Genomic DNA, 20,851 nt, shown 5'->3' with positions numbered 1-20,851 from the left:
CCAACCCCCTAAACAATAAAATAAGACCAGTCCCCAAAATACTATTTGTTTTAAAGTTCGCTTTTGATTAAATGATATCAATATTGGTTGAATGCAGATAAGTAAAGATAAAGCATACCCATGTCTGAAATATGTTACAATTAGTAGCTAACTGATGATGTAGACGGGAGCCATTTGGCCCAAAGTACTGTCAGCTGAAGGTAAAGGATAAAACACAGCTAACAAACATGCCCAGGAGTATGTCAACAACAAATCCACACTGAGCTTGAATATTTATTTACCGTTTTACATTCAATGTGTATTTTTAGTTGAAAGTTAAGTAGTTGACACAGACATAAAATATTCATAACAGATTATTCTTAAAACTAATGCATATTTGTTATGTGGTGTCTTTAGGCAGACAATCAGAATGACACTAGTTTGAATATCAGTAAATAATGAACGCACGGTCTTGCCTTCTGGCATACAATTATCATAAGATCGTAAGATATCATGTACAAAATATAGCATCATGTGGGGAAGCGCACGTAAAATCTCCAAAATCTAATCAAATCAAGAAACATTAACGCATATAATCCTGACTTGGCAAAATAGAAGTGTAAAGATATAATATTTATCAATCTAAACGTTTGAGTAAGTAGGTGTATTTGTAATCATGCCCCGTTTGGAACAAAAGAAACCATCAAACGAGACCGGACGTGTGCATTGTCTGAAGATCGGATCAGAAGCAGCGCTTTCTGTTAACGGGGTATTTGGAAAAGAAGATCGGTATCTCCAGTCGTTTCGAGAATATGTTTTACTTCTGGGACCTAAGCACTACTTCCGGTACCACTGGAAGAAGCCTGTGTCGTCTAACTCCTGTCTGTATGTGGCGACGTCATCAGTTCCAAGAGCTCTCAGTGGACAGCGAGGTGGGCCAACATCCAGCCCAGCGAATGCCATCATTTGTTTCAAACAGGAAACGGTACTCCCGCCTTGTGTAGCTGAAAACAAACCTACTCGTTTAGTCTGAAAGTGACATTTTTCTTGTACTTGGCACAATGCATTAGCAAAGATACACCTTCAAGGAAATAGATAACAAAAACACTGTACACACAAGCAGAATATATGGATTACAAAAAATCGACCTTCCAGTTGAAAAAGGACAGTGTATGAGTGTAATTGTCATTGTCGATATTTGATTTCATTAAAGAAAGCCACACTCCAGTTCCCACTCGTCTTACCGGCACCATCGTTTCAATTTTCGCCCGTAATCACCAGCTGCCAATTATCGCCAGCAACCAGATTAACTGGATTTCGGGCCAGCAATTGAGGATCTCATTGAAAACTGAGGAGAATCCCCCTAAATCATTGCAGATTATTCCTACTAAAATCCCTCGCCCTGTAAATTCGTATATCTCTGTAAAAGTGTTTGTACATTTATGTACTTAATTCAGTGTACGTAGACAGTCACACATCAGAAATGTCAACGGACACCGAACACGTGGATCGTTGCTCATGGTATCAATCACTGGAAGATGTGGTCCAGATTCGATCACACACAGCCGCCGTAACATAGCTACAATGTGCCACGAGCGGCAACAACAAACACGATTTACTATACTGACCATAGTTAAAGAGCAGCTTGCATGCCCTCTGTGAACGGTACTGTTCTTCTCGAGCTGCGTCCATGTCCCCGCGGTCCATCGCCTCCATCATTCGCTGGTACACCCCCGCCATGAAGTTGTAGGTAGACCCGACAGCCCCGTCCACGCCCAGCACCAGGGCCGACAGCAGTTGCTGGGGGAATAGATTTGTCTGTATAAACTGGTGTTTATTTAAAAATAAACAAAATAACTACAAGGTTAAGGTAAAGTCAGAGGCGACATATTTATTTGTGGTATCTGAAATATGGACATTGTGCCCTACCTGTGATGTACACGAAACACTGTGATGTACCTGTGCCCTACCTGATCACAGCCAAACAGTGTGATATACCTGTCGTCTACCTGATCACAGCCAAACAGTGTGATGTACCTGTGCCCTACTTGATCACACCCAAACAGTGTGATGTACCTGTTCCCTACCTGATCATACCCAAACAGTGTGATGTACCTGTTCCCTACCTGATCATACCCAAACAGTGTGATGTACCTGTTCCCTGCCTGATCATACCCAAACAGTGTGATGCACCTGTTCCCTGCCTGATCACACCCAAACAGTGTGATGTACCTGTTCCCTACCTGATCATACCCAAACAGTGTGATGTACCTGTTCCCTGCCTGATCATACCCAAACAGTGTGATGTACCTGTTCCCTACCTGATCACACCCAAACAGTGTGATGCACCTGTTCCCCCCAAGCTACCTGATCACACCCAAACAGTGTGATGTACCTGTTCCCTGCCTGATCACACCCAAACAGTGTGATGCACCTGTTCCCTACCTGATCATACCCAAACAGTGTGATGTACCTGTTCCCTACCTGATCACACCCAAACAGTGTGATGCACCTGTTCCCTACCTGATCATACCCAAACAGTGTGATGTACCTGTTCCTACCTGATCACACCCAAACAGTGTGATGCACCTGTTCCCTACCTGATCATACCCAAACAGTGTGATGTACCTGTTCCCTACCTGATCACACCCAAACAGTGTGATGTACCTGTTCCCTACCTGATCACACCCAAACAGTGTGATGTACCTGTTCCCTACCTGATCACACCCAAACAGTGTGATGTACCTGTTCCCTACCTGATCACAGCCAAGTGTGATGTACCTGTCCCCTACCTTATCACACCCAAACAGTGTGATGTACCTGTTCCCTACCTGATCACACCCAAACAGTGTGATGTACCTGTTCCCTACCTGATCACAGCCAAACAGTGTGATGCACCTGTTCCCTACCCGATCACAGCCAAGTGTGATGTACCTGTCCCCTACCTGACCACACCCAAACAAAGTGATGCACCTGTTCCCTACCTGATCACACCCAAACAGTGTGATGTACCTGATCACATCCAAACAGTGTGATGTACCTGATCACAGCCAAACAGTGTGATGTACCTGTCCCCTACCTGATCACACCCAAACAGTGTGATGTATCTGTCCCCTACCTGATCACACCCAAACAGTGATCACACCCAATGTACCTGTCAAAGATATACCTGTCCCCTACCTGATCACACCCAAACAAAGTGATACACCTGATACACCTGTCCCCTACCTGATCACACCCAAACAGTGTGATATACCTGTCCCCTACCTGATCACACCCAAACAAAGTGATACACCTGTTCCCTACCTGATCACAGCCAAACAGTGTGATGTACCTGTTCCCTACCTGATCACACCCAAACAGTGTGATGTACCTGTCCCCTACCTGATCACACCCAAACAGTGTGATATACCTGTCCCCTACCTGATCACACCCAAACAGTGTGATGTGTTCCTACCTGATACCCAAACAGTGTGATGTGTTCCCACACCCACCTTTGATCACTGTCCCCTACCTGATCACACCCAAACAGTGTACACCTGATGTACCCAAACAGTTTGATGTACCTTTTCCCTACCTGATCACAACCAAACAGTGTAATGTACCTATTCCCTACCTGATCACAGCCAAACAGTGTGATGTACCTTTTTCCTACCTGATCACACCCAAACAGTGTGATGCCCCTGTTCTCTACCTGATCACTACCAAACAGTGTGATGTACCTGTCCCCTACCTGATCACACCCAAACAGTGTGATATACCTGTCCCCTACCTGATCACACCCAAACAGTGTGATGTACCTGTGTCCTACCTGATCACAGCCAAGTGTGATGTACCTGTGCCCTACCTGATCACAGCCAAGTGTGATGTACCTGTCCCCTACCTGATCACAGCCAAACAGTGTGATGTACCTGTCCCCTACCTGATCACAGCCAAACAGTGTGATGTACCCGTCCCCCACCTGATCACACCCAAACAGTGTGATGTACCTGTGTCCTACCTTATCACAGCCAAGTGTGATGTACCTGTGCCCTACCTGATCACAGCCAAGTGTGATGTACCTGTCCCCTACCTGATCACAGCCAAACAGTGTGATGTACCTGTCCCCTACCTGATCACAGCCAAACAGGACGTTGTACTTGTGCCCCTGGGCGTCCTCCGTCTGGACACATTCACTGACTACAGGCAGATCCTGGGAGGAAAACTTCACCCCTCGGAGACTGGGCACGACATCTCTCGCCTTGCGGAGGAAGTCAGCCATGTTCACTGAAGGTGAGAAAGACCTTTTTATGAATGGTTTACTGCATATAATGCGTATTCTAAACACACAATGTTATGAGAACTGTCATGCATCGTTTCAATTACATCTACATCATTCTTTACTATTAAATGAGAGCAAAATAATATTTTACCGCCTTGGAATAATCGACAAATATCACCTCTATTGTTTTGCCCTTAAACCTACAGCAGTCAAAAATATTCGTCGATTAAACTTAAAAGATTATATGCATCCGCCAATTTGTTCCTACCACATCTTATACACAAAACGGTAATAATGTACAGTCATGTATCTCATTTTAATGGGTAGATGCTAAATTCTTGTCTCTTATTAGCGTGTACTACGAATGATACGGGTTGCTATCAGCAGAAAGTTAGATATTCAACAAAGTGAAAATGGTTACCAGTATGTCAGCATTATTCGACATCACCACCTTATCGCAAAGATAAAGCTCAATTATAGTGAGAGTTGTTCTCACGTTGCATCCAGCACAATGACACCATATGTTTGTGGATTAGAGTGAGTGAGTTTAGTTTTACTCCGCTGTTAGCAACATTCCAGCAGTATCACCAACAATGGGCACCACACGTGGGGAATCGAACCCGGGTCTTCGGCGTGGCGAGCGAACGCCTTAACCACTAGGCTACCCCATCGCCCCTTGTGGATTATTGAAACCGGGCGTTGACGTCACACATCTGATCCCCAATTGTCTCCCCGCGGGAGTATTGGCAATGTTCATATTCCCGTGACATAGTAACACGTATTGCAACTTTAATTTGAATGATTTTTTTAGACTCAGGGCGATCAAACAATTGGAATTATTAGAAGTATGTAAAGTGATGAATTACACACACAAGCAAGCACGCACACGCACGCGCACATACATGGTATAATTAACATACACATATATTATAAGAAGTAACAGTGAATGGTAACTCTTGAGTATCCAGTGCATAAAAATCTGCAAGCACTCTAATCCTCACTTCTCTGGATTGAGTAGGATTCAATATAGATTTGTACTCACGTTCCACACAGGTGAGAGGGGGTACATGGTACAGGTAGAGGGGCAAGGTAGGGGCAGCCTCCCCCACACGCCGCATGTAGTCCACAAGGTGGTCTGTAGAAAGTATAAGTGAGTGGGTCAGTGAGTTTAGTTTTACGCCGCTCTCAGCAATATTCCAGCGATATGGCGGCGGTCTGTTAATAATCGAGTCTGGACCAGACAATCCAGTGATCAACAGCTTGAGCATCAATCTACGCGATTGGGATACAATGACATGTGTCAACCAAGCCAGCGAGCCTGACCACACGATCCCGTTAGTCGCCTCTTACGACAAGCATGGGTTACTGAAGATCAATTCTAACCCGGATCTTCACAGATAGAAAGTATAAAAAGTCAACCAGATGATCTGCAGAAGTAAAACAAGTGAGATCCAGAATATATTTCTACAGTTAACACGAGGACCTCTGAGCAATGGGTTTGTGTAAAGGTCAGATTTAAAGCAAAACGTTCGTTGATAACAACAACAGTGTCAGCAACACCATTTCTGGTGTCCCCCGCCGTGATGTTGCTGGAATATTGCTAAAAGCGGCGTAAAACCAAATTCAGTCAGTCTCAGCAACAAAGTTGCGGGATCAAAGAATACGGACTAAACAAACGAGTGATCAATACTGTGAGCACCGATGATACACTGAGGATACGATGGTAAGTCACAAAGCCTGACAAACGATCCATTTTGAACCCTGTTACGTCACACATCGGTAACTGGGTACCAGAGCTCACCTATTCTAGAGGGCCCACCAACTTTCCAAGCAGGCCTCACGCATATAGCTTTTAAGGCCAGTTGATGACAATACGTGAAGAATCGAGCGATTGACATCATGCGATTAGCTTCGTGTGTTTCGATGTCGAAAATATAATAAATTTATATCAAGGAAATTGCATATGTATTACGATCGCCAAAGGACAGTAGACTGTTTATCCCTAATGTATTGTATTTACCATAACCAAACAGACTTGTGTAATAACCGTTATCTATGGAATCCTGGAAGGGACATTGTCGCGTTGTCGCATTGGCACGTTGTCGCCCTCTCAAAAACAAGCAAAATGAGGCAAAATTAACCAAAGCGCGACAATGCGACAATGCGACAACGCGACAATGTCCCTTCCAGGATTCCATAGTTATCTAACCGACCTACTGTAAAAGATGCCATATGGCATTACTAAGGTGGCTGATTAGGGCCATCGCTTTCTCGCCTTAAAATTCTCGCTTTATCGCCTAGTTATACCGCTTTCTCGCTCTATCGCTTTCTCGCCTTGTTATATCCCTTTCTCGCTCTATCGCTTTCTCGCGCAATGCTATCGCTTTCTCGTCTCGTGCTATCGCTTTCTCGTCTCGTGCTATCGCTTTCTCGTCTCGTGCTATCGCTTTCTCGTCTCTCGTTATCGCTTTCTCGTCTCGCGTTATCGCTTTCTCGTCTCGTGCTATCGCTTTCTCGTCTCGTGTTATCGCTTTCTCGTCTCGTGTTATCGCTTTCTCGCCTCCGAATTTTAAGGCGAGAAAGCGATGGCCCTAATCAGCCACCATACATTACCTACCTACAGTGGTTGGCCGGAAGAACAGAGGCGGAATGGCAGCTATGGCGTCAACGCCCACCTCCGCTGCATGTTTGGCCTACGACGAAGATGGAAACAGATACAATGCAGACCTATGTTATTATGTAGCAAGTATTTACTAATATGAAATTATTGTCATATTTTCCAAGATTCCCGATGGGATAAATCCGGATAGAGATTTCGTACCCAGCGACGTATGCTGGTTACGGCGACTTACGGATCCGGTGACAGACTCGGTGGTTTGACTGATGGCATCGTTTGTCAACTGCGTGGATCGATGCTCATGGTGTCAATTACTGGATTGTCTAGATCAATTATTTATAGCCGTCACAGGGCAGGAATATTGAGTTTGGCGTTAAAACACAAATATGACAGATTGATATCTAACTGCAGGCTATGCAGGCTAATATCTGTTTGCCATTTGAAAACGCCTTCTGTATCAAAATACTGAATTGCATTGGTCTGTTGGAATATTCTAGACAAGTGAGTGAGTTGGGTTTTACGCCACTTTTAAGCATTATATCATAAAAATCACGGGGGGGGCACTAGAAATGGGTTTCACACAGTGTACCCATATAGGGATCGGATCCAGGTCCCGGGGATTTCGCAGAGGTTTAACCACTAGGCTACCCCATGTGGTTATATAGGGAAACTTGAAACTTCAAACAGTTGACAGAATGTTGCGTAACGCCGCACTCGGCATTCTTCCAGCTCTATCGTGGCGACCTGTACACAGTCTATGTATACCAGTGACAGTCAACACGAGCAATGATCCACGCCATCGAGGTACGTAGACACACAGTTAGTCCAAATGACCGACCGATCCAGTTTCGTCATTTCCTTTCCAGAAACAACATGGTTCGTCCCTAATTCATCAATAACGGGGCATCATGATTAAACAAAGAAAGAAAAGAAATAAATACCAATGTTTGGGTGTCCCGGAGGTTTGCACACCCAACGTGCATAATGATGGTGTCTAGTCTGAAAGACAAGGAACAGTTAGTCTATATGGTTTGCGTTACCTTGAATGGGAGATTATTTGCTGTTAGTATGGTGTTATTCAGGGACATACTAGCACTGCTCTGCAATGCTGATACTGCGATAGTATCTGAGGGGCATATTGGTATTACGATTGTAGTTTAGGGGCATGCTGGTACAATGGTATTTTTATGGCATTATATGGCATTATACAGTGGTATTTTTGTGAACTGATATTGTGATGGTGTTTGGATGGTACTGGAACAGTGATGGTGTTTGGATGGTACTGGAACAGTGATGGTGTTTGGATGGTACTGGAACAGTGATGGTGTTTGGATGGTACTGGAACAGTGATGGTGTTTGGATGGTACTGGAACAGTGATGGTGTTTGGATGGTACTGGAACAGTGATGGTGTTTGGATGGTACTGGAACAGTGATGGTGTTTGGATGGTACTGGAACAGTGATGGTGTTTGGATGGTACTGGAACAGTGATGGTGTTTTTGGATGGTACTGGAACAGTGATGGTGTTTGGGATGGTACTGGAACAGTGATGGTGTTTGGATGGTACTGGAACAGTGATGGTGTTTGGATGGTACTGGAACAGTGATGGTGTTTGGATGGTACTGGAACAGTGATGGTGTTTGGATGGTACTGGAACAGTGATGGTGTTTGGATGGTACTGGAACAGTGATGGTGTTTGGATGGTACTGGAACAGTGATGGTGTTTGGATGGTACTGGAACAGTGATGGTGTTTGGATGGTACTGGAACAGTGATGGTGTTTGGATGGTACTGGAACAGGTACTGGAATGATGGTGTTTGGATGGTACTGGAACAGTGATGGTGTTTGGATGGTACTGGAACAGTGATGGTGTTTGGATGGTACTGGAACAGTGATGGTGTTTGGATGGTACTGGAACAGTGGTGGTGTTTGGATGGTACTGGAACAGTGATGGTGTTTGGATGGTACTGGAACAGTGATGGTGTTTGGATGGTACTGGAACAGTGGTTTTGGATGGTGTTTGGATGGTACTGGAACAGTGATGGTGTTTGGATGGTACTGGAACAGTGATGGTGTTTGGATGGTACTGGAACTGGAACAGTGATGGTGTTTGGATGGTACTGGAACAGTGATGGTTGTTTGGATGGTACTGGAACAGTGATGGTGTTTGGATGGGTACTGGAACAGTGATGGTGTTTGGATGGTACTGGAACAGGTGGATGGTGGTGTTTGGATGGTACTGGGTGTTTGGAGTGGATGGTGTTTGGATGGTACTGGAACAGTGATGGTGTTTGGATGGTACTGGAACAGTGATGGTGTTTGGATGGAACAGTAATGTGTTTGGACTGGAACAGGTGATGGTGTTTGGATGATGGTACTGGGAATGGTGTTTGATGGAACAGTGGTGTTTGGATGGTGTTTGGGACATGCAGTGATGGTGTTTGGATGGTACATGGAACAGTGATGGGACATGCTGATGTGATGGTTTGAGGGAACAGTGATGGTGTTTGGATGGGACATGCTGACAGTGATGGTGTTTGAGATGGCTGACATGATGATATGATGGTGTTTGAGGGACATGCTGATGTGATGGTGTTTGAGGGACATGCTGATATGATGGTGTTTGAGGGACATGCTGATATGATGGTGTTTGAGGGACATGCTGACATGATGGTGTTTGAGGGACATGATGGTGATGGTGTTTGAGGACATGCTGATGTGATGGTGTTTGAGGGACATGCTGATGTGATGGTGTTTGAGGGACATGCTGATGTGATGGTGTTTGAGGGACATGCTGATATGATGGTGTTTGAGGGACATGCTGATATGATGGTGTTTGAGGGACATGCTGATATGATGGTGTTTGAGGGACATGCTGATATGATGGTGTTTGAGGGACATGCTGATATGATGGTGTTTGAGGGACATGCTGATGTGATGGTGTTTGAGGGACATGCTGATGTGATGGTGTTTGAGGGACATACTGATATGATGGTGTTTGAGGGACATGCTGGCATGATGGTTTGGGGGGACATGCTGATGTGTTGGTGTTTGAGGGACATACTGATACTGCAATGATGTTAAGTGTTTATGTTGATATTCAGATAATATCTGAAGATTATTCTGTGATATGCGGTTCCACTTGATTTGAATTACGGTAATAACCCTTACCGTCCATTGTTGGCCTTGACCCATTCAGCAGCGATGACCTTCCTTTCCTCCAAGGTCAAGGACATACCTTCCCCCGTGGCTCCATTTACTGCGAACAGGAACTAACTCTCAACTACCAAAACAATCTTGTGGTCACGCTGAAAGATCTGTTATGACCTTTTCTTTTTGTATCAAACCGTAAGAATTAACGCTTGTTTACAAAATGCATTTGGCAACGTAGGATGCGGTCGACTTGACTTACCGAAGACATGTTTAACATCGACCTCTTTTAAATACTGGATATGGTCCTCGATCTTGCTGAGGACAACATCCCTGTAACATAAAACACCATTGAGTAAGATATACACCGGTGTAATATCATTCACTATGAGTTACCCCAGTGTAACGTTCAACAGCAGCCACTATGATATACATCCATGTAACATACATCATTCCCTATGAGTAACACCAGTGTAACATTCAACAGCATCCACTATGATATACATCCCTGTAACATACATCATTCACTGATATACACCGGTGTAACATAATTCACTATGAGTTACACCAGTGTAACGTTCAACATCATCCACTTTGATATACATCCCTGTAACATACATCATTCACTGATATACACCAGTGTAACATAATTCACTGTGAGTTACATCCACTGTAACGATATACATCCACTGTAACATATACATCCACTAACATATATCATTCACCAGTGTACACCAGTTCAACATCATCCACTATGATATACATCCCTGTAACATACATCATCCACTCATGATATACACCAGTGTAACATTCAACAGCATCCACTTTGAGTACATCCCTGTAACGTACAACATCATCACTATGATATACATCAGTGTAACATTCAACATCATCCACTTTGATATACACCAGTGTAACATACAACAGTCCACTATGATGAGTTACACCAGTGTAACGTTCAACATCATCCACTTTGATATACATCCCTGTAACATACATCATTCACTGATATACACCAGTGTAACATAATTCACTATGAGTTACACCAGTGTAACGTTCAACATCATCCACTTTGATATACATCCCTGTAACATACATCATTCACTGATATACACCAGTGTAACATAATTCACTATGAGTTACACCAGTGTAACGTTCAACATCATCCACTTTGATATACATCCCTGTAACATACATCATTCACTGATATACACCAGTGTAACATAATTCACTATGAGTTACACCAGTGTAACGTTCAACATCATCCACTTTGATATACATCCCTGTAACATACATCATTCACTGATATACACCAGTGTAACATAATTCACTATGAGTTACACCAGTGTAACGTTCAACATCATCCACTTTGATATACATCCCTGTAACATACATCATCCACTTTGATATACACCAGTGTAACATACATCATCCACTTTGATATACACCAGTAACATAACATCCATTCACCATGAACATACACCAGTGTAACACCAACAACATCCACTTTGATATACATCCCTGTAACATACAACATCCTTCACTTTGATATACACATTCACTGATATACACCAGTGTAACATCATTTACGTTGAAATACACCCCTGTAACAAACAACATCATTCACTTTGATATACATCCCTGTAACATACAACATCCTTCACTATGATATACATCTCTGTTATATGCAACATCATTTACGTTGAAATACATCCCTGTAACATACAACATCCTTCACTATGATATACAGCAGTGTAACATCCTTTACGTTGAAATACATCCCTGTAACAAACAACATCATTCACTATGATATACATCCCTGTTATATGCAACATCATTCACTTTGAAATACACCCCTGTAACAAACAACATCATTCACTATGATATACATCCCTGTTATATGCAACATCATTCACTTTGAAATACACCCCTGTAACAAACAACATCATTCACTACGATATACATCCCTGTTATATGCAACATCATTCACTTTGAAATACACCCCTGTAACAAACAACATCATTCACTTTGATATACATCCCTGTTATATGCAACATCATTCACTTTGAAATACATCCCTGTAACATACAACATCATTCACTATGATATACATCCCTGTTATATGCAACATCATTCACTTTGAAATACATCCCTGTAACATACATCATCATTCACTATGATATACATCCCTGTTATATGCAACATCATTCACTTTGAAATACATCCCTGTAACATACAACATCATTCACTATGATATACATCCCTGTTATATGCAACATCATTCACTTTGAAATACATCCCTGTAACATACATCATCATTCACTATGATATACATCCCTGTTATATGCAACATCATTCACTTTGAAATACATCCCTGTAACAAACAACATCATTCACTTTGATATACATCCCTGTTATATGCAACATCATTCACTTTGAAATACATCCCTGTAACATACATCATCATTCACTATGATATACATCCCTGTTATATGCAACATCATTCACTTTGAAATACACCCCTGTAACAAACAACATCATTCACTATGATATACATCCCTGTTATATGCAACATCATTCACTTTGAAATACACCCCTGTAACAAACAACATCATTCACTATGATATACATCCCTGTTATATGCAACATCATTCACTTTGAAATACACCCCTGTAACAAACAACATCCTTCACTATGATATACATCCCTGTTATATGCAACATCATTCACTTTGAAATACACCCCTGTAACAAACAACATCATTCACTATGATATACATCCCTGTTATATGCAACATCATTCACTTTGAAATACATCCCTGTAACATACATCATCATTCACTATGATATTCATCCCTGTTATATGCAACATCATTCACTTTGAAATACATCCCTGTAACAAACAACATCATTCACTTTGATATACATCCCTGTTATATGCAACATCATTCACTTTGAAATACATCCCTGTAACATAAAACATCCTTCACTATGATATACATCCCTGTTATATGCAACATCATTCACTTTGAAATACATCCCTGTAACATACAACATCATTCACTATGATATACATCCCTGTAAGATACAACATCAATCACTATGCTATACATCAACTTTCGCTGGCCGTAATAGGCGAATTACAGGATTTCGTGACCACACTCAATGACCTGCTTGCTTGAGTGTTATTCTAAGGATCGTTGCTAAAGCCCAATCACTTGATTATCTGGTCAAGACTCAAGCATGTGCCAGCCCACGTCATATTTTAGGAATGGTTCAGATTTCGGGGTTGCCCCGCTGGATGCCAAGTTATTTCACATTCGCACATTTGCATAAGATCCGAAAAGTGAATTGTGCGAGAATTGTGCTCGCGCGGCACTGTATCCGCCGTCGGCTATGAAATTTCACAGACGTGTGGAATATTTAATTTCCAATTGCTGTAGATAATTTAATTGCATGTTTTAAACCGATTTGAAAAAACTGACGAGACTAAAAGTCAATGATGTATTTGAACGTATAAGAACAGCACATTTTCCCACTTTTTATGGTACAGTGATAATATTTCGATTTTTTAAAAGCAAAAACTACACAACCACTTGTGTTAGTGATATCGTTGAGTATATGTACCGACCTCTCTGTTGGACGTAAACGTAATCTACTAAATATATGATATGTCCTATCACGATCTACACCTCGTTCTCTGGTCAGTCCGTGCATCTCCAACGAACAAGGGGATTAATCGGAGACCCATGGGACGCAGAGAGAAACATACTGCTTCATTAGCATAGACAGTTGTACAACCTGCGATCGCACGTCTACACCTACCCATTGTCGTCAAATGGAGTGAATGTCGCCGCAACAAGGCCTTTTACTCGAAATTCAGCCATACTTGTGTGACCCAAAACTGATGTCCATATCAGAACGTGATATCAGTATCTATTGTAGAGGCCAGAACACGACAGCCGTAAAAGCCCCAATTACTGTCCTTTATCAAAGGAATTACTTTGTGGATATTACATTGACCTACCATCGTCGTCAAGTGGATAAAGCGTCTGTCCGGAGGGCGGAAGGTGGTGCTTCGATCCGCGTCATACTAAAAGATGTTGAAAATGGTATTTGTTGTTTCTTTGCCTAAAACAAGTAATGGCGGTCTTTGATCAGTCTATATCAGATAATCCTGTGATTGACATGATGAGCAACGATCTACCAAATTCGGGTACAAGGATATGGACCGCCTCCGTGGTGTAGTGGTTAGAGCGTCCGCCTGGAGTGCGGAAGGTCGCGGGTTCGATCCCCGACCGCGTAATACCAAAAGACGTTAAAATATGGTACTTGTTGGTCCCTGCCTGGCGCTCGGCATTAATGGGTACAACAAGGACTGGTCGGCTCGGAGTCAGTATAATGTGTCTGAGTGGGGTATTCATGCTTCACTGCGGCATGGTAACTCAGTGGGCTAGCACTATAAAAACAGCTTTAGTCTGGGCTAGTACAAGCAGCCGCACATACACATACACACGCATGCACGTCGTCATATGAGCGAAATATTCTCAAGCACGACGTTAAACCCAATTTCACCTCACCTCACAAGGATATGCATCAGTGGATCGTAATACGTCCGGTATACTGTGTCTGATTGTTGTCCATATTAAACTAGGATATGCCCATCCAAGTTGGCGTTCTCTCTGGAAGAGGAACTGCTTGAATGTTGCTCCACATGAAGTAAAACTAACTCTTTGTAAAGACAGTCATATAGCAACTGGTATCGCCCTTCTTGGAGGGCATGGGTCGGTTCTTGTCTGTTTTCTAGAAGATGTGGTCGTTGTCGAACACGGCGATCCATGACACCCATGAGGTGTTCTGTAGGGGACATGTATCGGGACACGCAACACATTCACGTTGTTGGCTGCAAGGTTGTTCCTTACAATTCGAGCTGCATGGTGGTGTAGTATTGACAAAGGTCACCAGTGCAATGGTAGGACAGCTGGACGAACAGTGCAATCCATGCAACGCTGAACTGTCAAATTTCCCTTAACGATAACCAGTGATGTTCTCCTGCCCACAAATTATTCCCCACAACATAAAATGCCGCCATTTGTAGTAAATAACTGCCGCTTTGTCAGTAAACACACTGTCTTCCAACAGCTCTGAACAGATAGAACAGGTTCTGTTAGTGAAGAAGACCCTCTGGCAGTCACGTCGCTGCCACGGCGTACAGTAGACTCATCTCAATCTCTGAGTACGATGTTGCGCTGAAAATAACTGTCCCCTGTAATATCCGTAATCCCTAATTCCTTGATCCTGAGTTGCCTGGCCATCATCTGTTGTCTATCTATATGGCATTTGGCATTCCACGCTGATGACGTCACTGTCCTGAATCGATTCCGGAGATGATAACTACAGATATACTGTTCTTCAATCACGCCCTGGGTCAGCCTGTGTTTGGCTTGTTTGTAACGGTATAACAGGTTAGTTACAGCAACACTGGAGCAACCAAAAGTGGTTGTTATTATCAGTGTGAGCGTCTCACATGCCGTCAATAACATTTATTGGGGCGGTGGGGTAGCCTACAGGTTAAAGCGTTCGCTCGTCACGTCGAAGACCCGGGTTCGATCCTCCACATGGGTACAATGTGTGAAGCCCAATTCTGGTGTCCCCGTCGTGATAATGCTGGAATATTGCTAAAAGCGGCGTAAAACCATACTCACTCACTCACTCACTGACATATATATACCCCTATTTTACGTGTAGCTCCGACTGCCGAATAACTAGTGTTTTTCACTGTTTCAGATTTTCTACAAACAGAAAAGAAAACGTGCCGTTAATATTTCTGCACAGATCATTGTTGTGTTTGACGAGGCGATTTGCATTGATCTAGTTTGATATTTTTTAATTTCCTTTTGAAATTGTTAGAGCTTCTTTTGGCTATAAGGTTGTTTTCTTTCAGATTGTTACTAATCACCCCGTGTATTAATTATAGCGCAGTTTTTTAATTCTCTCAGTTAAGCGAAGTTCAAAGGAATGTGTTTGTAGAGCCCCCAGATGAAGTGCCTATATCAGAGGGCGGTTCTACAATACGAGATGTGATTAATTCCAGGTATACGTGAATACATTGTCCATGTACAGAGATCTATTGAGACGAAGAAGTAGTGTGTATTGTTCACCCTTACAGTCAAGCGATCATGAAGCCGTAGGACTTGTATATATGTGTGGACTCGTGTCTCGTCGCTAAATGACCGAAATGAAGCTGATGATGAGATGTAATGGTTTAACTCTCTCCCTGGGAATCGTAGCATCGCTGTAGACAGGATTGATGTACGGACTTCTTAAGTCTTTGAATGAGACGTTATGGTACAGGGTTCACTTGTACAAAGCGATCTTAGCGTTACGATGACCGTACCTCCAATACTTTGACACATACTTATAATCAGGACAATCGTAGCACTAAGATCGGTTTGAGCAACTCGGCCCCGATGCCAGTTGTACTTTGCTACAGTAATGTAGAATAATAATGTAGAATATCTAACGCTTCATATCCTGCTCAAAGCGCACAAATATAATCTGATTATTACTACCCTAGAAGCTTATAGTCAAATGACTTGTCACACCGGGTACCCATTTTCTGCTGGGTGAACAGAGGCAATTTTGAAGAAACTCACTTGACTACGGTGAGACCACATGTATCACATGTGCTTCGTTGTGGGGCAGAGCTGAAGTCCTAGAAACTCTCAGGAGTCAAGCTGCCACCCATCCAAGGACTTTCCGCGCCCAATGTTGTTCAACTTCAACTGATTTGTGACCTGAGCTCTATGCACAGGACCACACACCTCCACAACCAAATCAGGTCTCTGGCTTCTGTTTAATAAATGTATCCGCACCTAGATACCTGTTTTTTCCCCAGATATCAAGATCGCTTTATATCTGTGGTACGTTGGTCCACACAAATGTCCAAGTAAGATGTTTCAAAGGCTGTAAAATTATTTTCTTACTTCAGGATATATGTCCTGCATGTGTTATCGATCGAGTATCCTTTGAAAAGAGACACGCTCTTGGAACCTTTGATAACAATTTGTATCGACCATCCATTCTTTAGATATAAATTCAGATAATCAGTTAGTAGTTTTTTACACGTAATTTTCTCGTCCTGCCAGATTTACATAACAAATAACAAAGAAGCTGTATGAGTTTCGGATCTTCGGCGCCGCGCTAACAAATATGGTGAACTCGTCTAGCTTGAGAAATCAATACGCACAACAATACCCGTTGAACAGGACTGCCTGGCGATTTATTCGATCACATTGTTAAAAATGACATGGTGTGGACATTAATTTTACCGTGTCAGTTAGACATCAAGGATCCCGATCAAGCCTTCTTAAATCTATTTGAGTTATGTAAAGCGTATTGGACTTTAGTTTCAGTCATGTGACATGTTGATGGGTCTATTATAAGCATACATGGCCCTGATCAAGTATGTATACTAGCTATACGTTTCGAAAAGCGACCAAATCAAAAAACAAATTAAAATACCTATAATAACGACAAGAGGTGAAGCCTTTCCTTGTATCACAACTATCTAATAGTGATTCATAACCACATGCTCATGATATAGAAGGAGCTGTACAATCAGCTGAGATATTTCTCAATGATTTGGAAAACAGAGGCAGAGAGACCCTTCCTAAAAGGGGGCGTGTCTGACGGTGACGTGGAATCAACATTGAGTGTATCGCTGGATACGTCACTGTGCTCCCTCAGTCGGTTGCGTACGGTTCTGCAACCAAATTGTCTGCACCCAATAACTGATGTAGCATCGGTGTATCAATTCGGTAGATGCACCAACCGAATATGGTTGCCTTGTTGACGTGACTTCACAGGTGGAGGACCAGACCATAGCAAGACATGAGCCCTGACATGATGCAGATAACGTCTCAAAAGAGAACATATTAAATGTCTTTTTATGCCATTCCTACCCGTGACACATCCTCGATAATCTCCAGGGTATACATGGATTAGGGTATACATGGAATTTATTACCTCCCTTTGCTGGCTTTTTATCCAATCGGGTGTCTACGCTGGGAAGTTGAGCGAGCCAATCACAACTCACTTTCGCTTCTTAAATTATCTAACCTTTTAGACTTGGCAACACAATTGATGCAGAGGTACTCTGAAAGAGGTAGAAGGAGTTCTTTCATATATATTCTTAAAGTTTCAGATCTGTCAATTTGTCTGTATGATTTCCCCAAAAATCTGAGTGGCACTGCGAACAAACCTTCGCGACTGCGACCGCTATCTTTGTTGACACGGCGTTATATACGGCGAGACACAATGTGTTACATGAGCACATGTTGTTCTTGTTTAAACATGTAAGCATCATTCTACCAACAAAACGCAATCATCCAAATTTCTGAGCCTTGCATGAACATGTACGTACATATTGTGAATCATGACCGTGAAGGAGAGTTATCTATTTTTATGTATTGAATGATGCTTCATATAGTTTCAGAAAAAATACATTTGTATTGAACAATATATTTAGCATCGTTACATTTAAGTAGTATATATGTATTGATGTTGATAATCATGCCCTTGTTAATGCCACATTTCTTATATATCTCCATGTCAGAATACTACATAAGTTGTTGTTAATGGGTACAACAAGGACTGGTCGGCTCGGAGTCAGTATAATGTGTCTAAGTGGGGTATTCATGCTTAACTGCGGCATGGTATCACAGTGGGCTGGCACTATAAAACCAGCTTCAGTCTGGGCTAGTACTAGACTAATGCTTAGTCTCTGAATATATATAATTTTGATAGTAACAAACAAGCCCATTTAAATTGAAAAGGAGCCCCAGGGAGACCAGAGATTCAGAACCTGAGGAAATCTAGACTTGCTTTATTTAGGGCTTCAGCACTACAGAGAGGGCTTGGCAGAGGGGTAAATAATGTGGTTCAGGGACTGTGAGACAGACTAGGCTAGTACAAGCAACCGCACATACACATACACACGCATTCACGTCGTCATATGAGCGAAATATTCTCAAGCACGACGTTAAACCCCATTTCACCTCACCTCACCAGCACCTATACCGTACATTAAGAGGTACTATAGTATATATCTTAAGATCTCAAGCACCACGTTAAACCCAATTTCACCTCACCTCACCAGCACCTATACCGTACATTAAGAGGTACTATATATCTCAAGATCTCAAGCACGACGTTAAACCCAATTTCACCTCACCTCACCAGCACCTATACTGTACATTAAGAGGTACTATAGTATATGTCTCAAGATCTCAAGCACGACGTTAAACCCAATTTCACCTCACCTCACCAGCACCTATACCGTACATTAAGAGGTACTATAGTATATATATCAAGATCTCAAGCACGACGTTAAACCCAATTTCACCTCACCTCACCAGCACCTTCACCGTACATTAAGAGGTACTATAGTATATGTCTAAAGATCTCAAGCACGCTTATTATATTTGGTACTTTGGAGCCTGTGAGGTTTCGGAGATCACATAAAATACTAAATAAGGTATGTCACAGGTTTCCTGCAACTGAAAATCTTTTTTCGTCCAACTATTGTGATCTGAAGTCCTCTCAGTGACAAATGCCTTCAGTTTAGGAATGAGTGAGTATGGTTTTACGCCGTTTTAATACTATTCCAGCAATACCACAGCGTAGGTCACAAGAAATATTGTAGCAATGTGTAGAATCGAATCCGGGTCTTCGCCGTGACGGACAAACGCTTTAACCACTAGGCTACCCACCGTCCCTAGTCAAAGACAAAGGAGCCGCGGTTTAAAGCAATGTTTTCCACTTTGACTCCCTGGTTTATCAAACAGGTAGAAGCATGTGTGTAAACCCGTCGCATGGTAACCCATGACCGTAGCTATTATAATACCCATACATCTGTGTCCCTACACACCAAAACATGTCCGTCACCCCTCCTCTGTGACGTAATAGTATACACACTAGATCTCTTGAAGGAGTTCCAATCCGCTTTAGTACATGTACGAGTTCGAATCCTGTAATGCTTGTAATCTCCCTGCCTATCAGCTAACTAATCACGGCTATCGATTTGCAATAAACCAGGCTTTTGTTGAGAAAACAATGTACGGCGTTAGACACGCTCCCTGATAAGCATTGAACCGTTAGATGAATTACAGAGCCACGTCTGTTTCAACCCAGCAGCAGTTACCTCCCTTTTTCATTACATATATCGTCACGTATTCCATTTACTTGATTAACAATCTAGACTTATTCAGGATAATTACTCTTGCGTTGTACTCAAACTTGTAAGCGGCAGCTTGAATTTTTATTCCCAGACGAAACAAAATTATGTGGTATATGACGTCAGGAATTTAAAAAGTACTAATAAAAGAGATTGTCATCACCAATTCGATTGGTAGAACAGCAGTAACTAGATATTTTTATTTCAATACTCTTTTGTGGCACAATTCTGTTTGAATAAATTACATTATTTCCTCAACAGATTTCCTGTCATTTATATGTCCAGTTTGGATATGAAATCGATATGTGCATTGAATAAACATACAGATGGTAGTAAAAATTTGCGGATTCAATATTATATATTTTTTATTCGTAAATTTTATTTCATTAATGTACGGATTTTATTCCATGTTTTGATTAATCTAATGACAACCACAACGGTTTATAGATTATGTTATGTTGTTTGAACACGACCGATTAACCATGTGTAACAACAACCTTGTAATTCCGAACACATCTCTATACATCACAACACGCGACAAGGTATCCAATGTCGAAGACCGCGGTGAAAAAATCACGTGATCAAGTGTCTGGGAGGTTAGATTCCTTC

The 20,851-nt window shown here is 42.2% G+C and overlaps 1 protein-coding gene across 1 annotated transcript; it reads right to left on the bottom strand.

Moving 5' to 3' along the window:
- Window positions 1-260: 260 nt before the first annotated feature.
- On the bottom strand, window positions 261-13,915 carry LOC124276201 (N-acetylneuraminate lyase B-like). Its single transcript, XM_046711858.1, has 9 exons — window positions 13,831-13,915; window positions 10,269-10,339; window positions 10,028-10,115; window positions 7,799-7,856; window positions 6,858-6,933; window positions 5,283-5,375; window positions 4,091-4,245; window positions 1,608-1,779; window positions 261-983 (listed from the first exon to the last, which is right to left on the bottom strand). Exons 1-9 carry the CDS (start codon window positions 13,890-13,892, stop codon window positions 817-819), a joined length of 942 nt encoding a protein of 313 aa, XP_046567814.1. The 5' UTR covers window positions 13,893-13,915; the 3' UTR covers window positions 261-816.
- Between the last annotated feature and the right edge of the window lie 6,936 nt (window positions 13,916-20,851).

This window comes from Haliotis rubra, unplaced genomic scaffold, assembly GCF_003918875.1.
Source record: "Haliotis rubra isolate DU_JTF1 unplaced genomic scaffold, ASM391887v1 Scf207, whole genome shotgun sequence".
NCBI classification, from domain to species: Eukaryota; Metazoa; Mollusca; class Gastropoda; order Lepetellida; family Haliotidae; genus Haliotis; species Haliotis rubra.
Note: the sequence above shows the minus strand (reverse complement) of the source record. Positions and strands in the feature narration are given on the sequence as shown.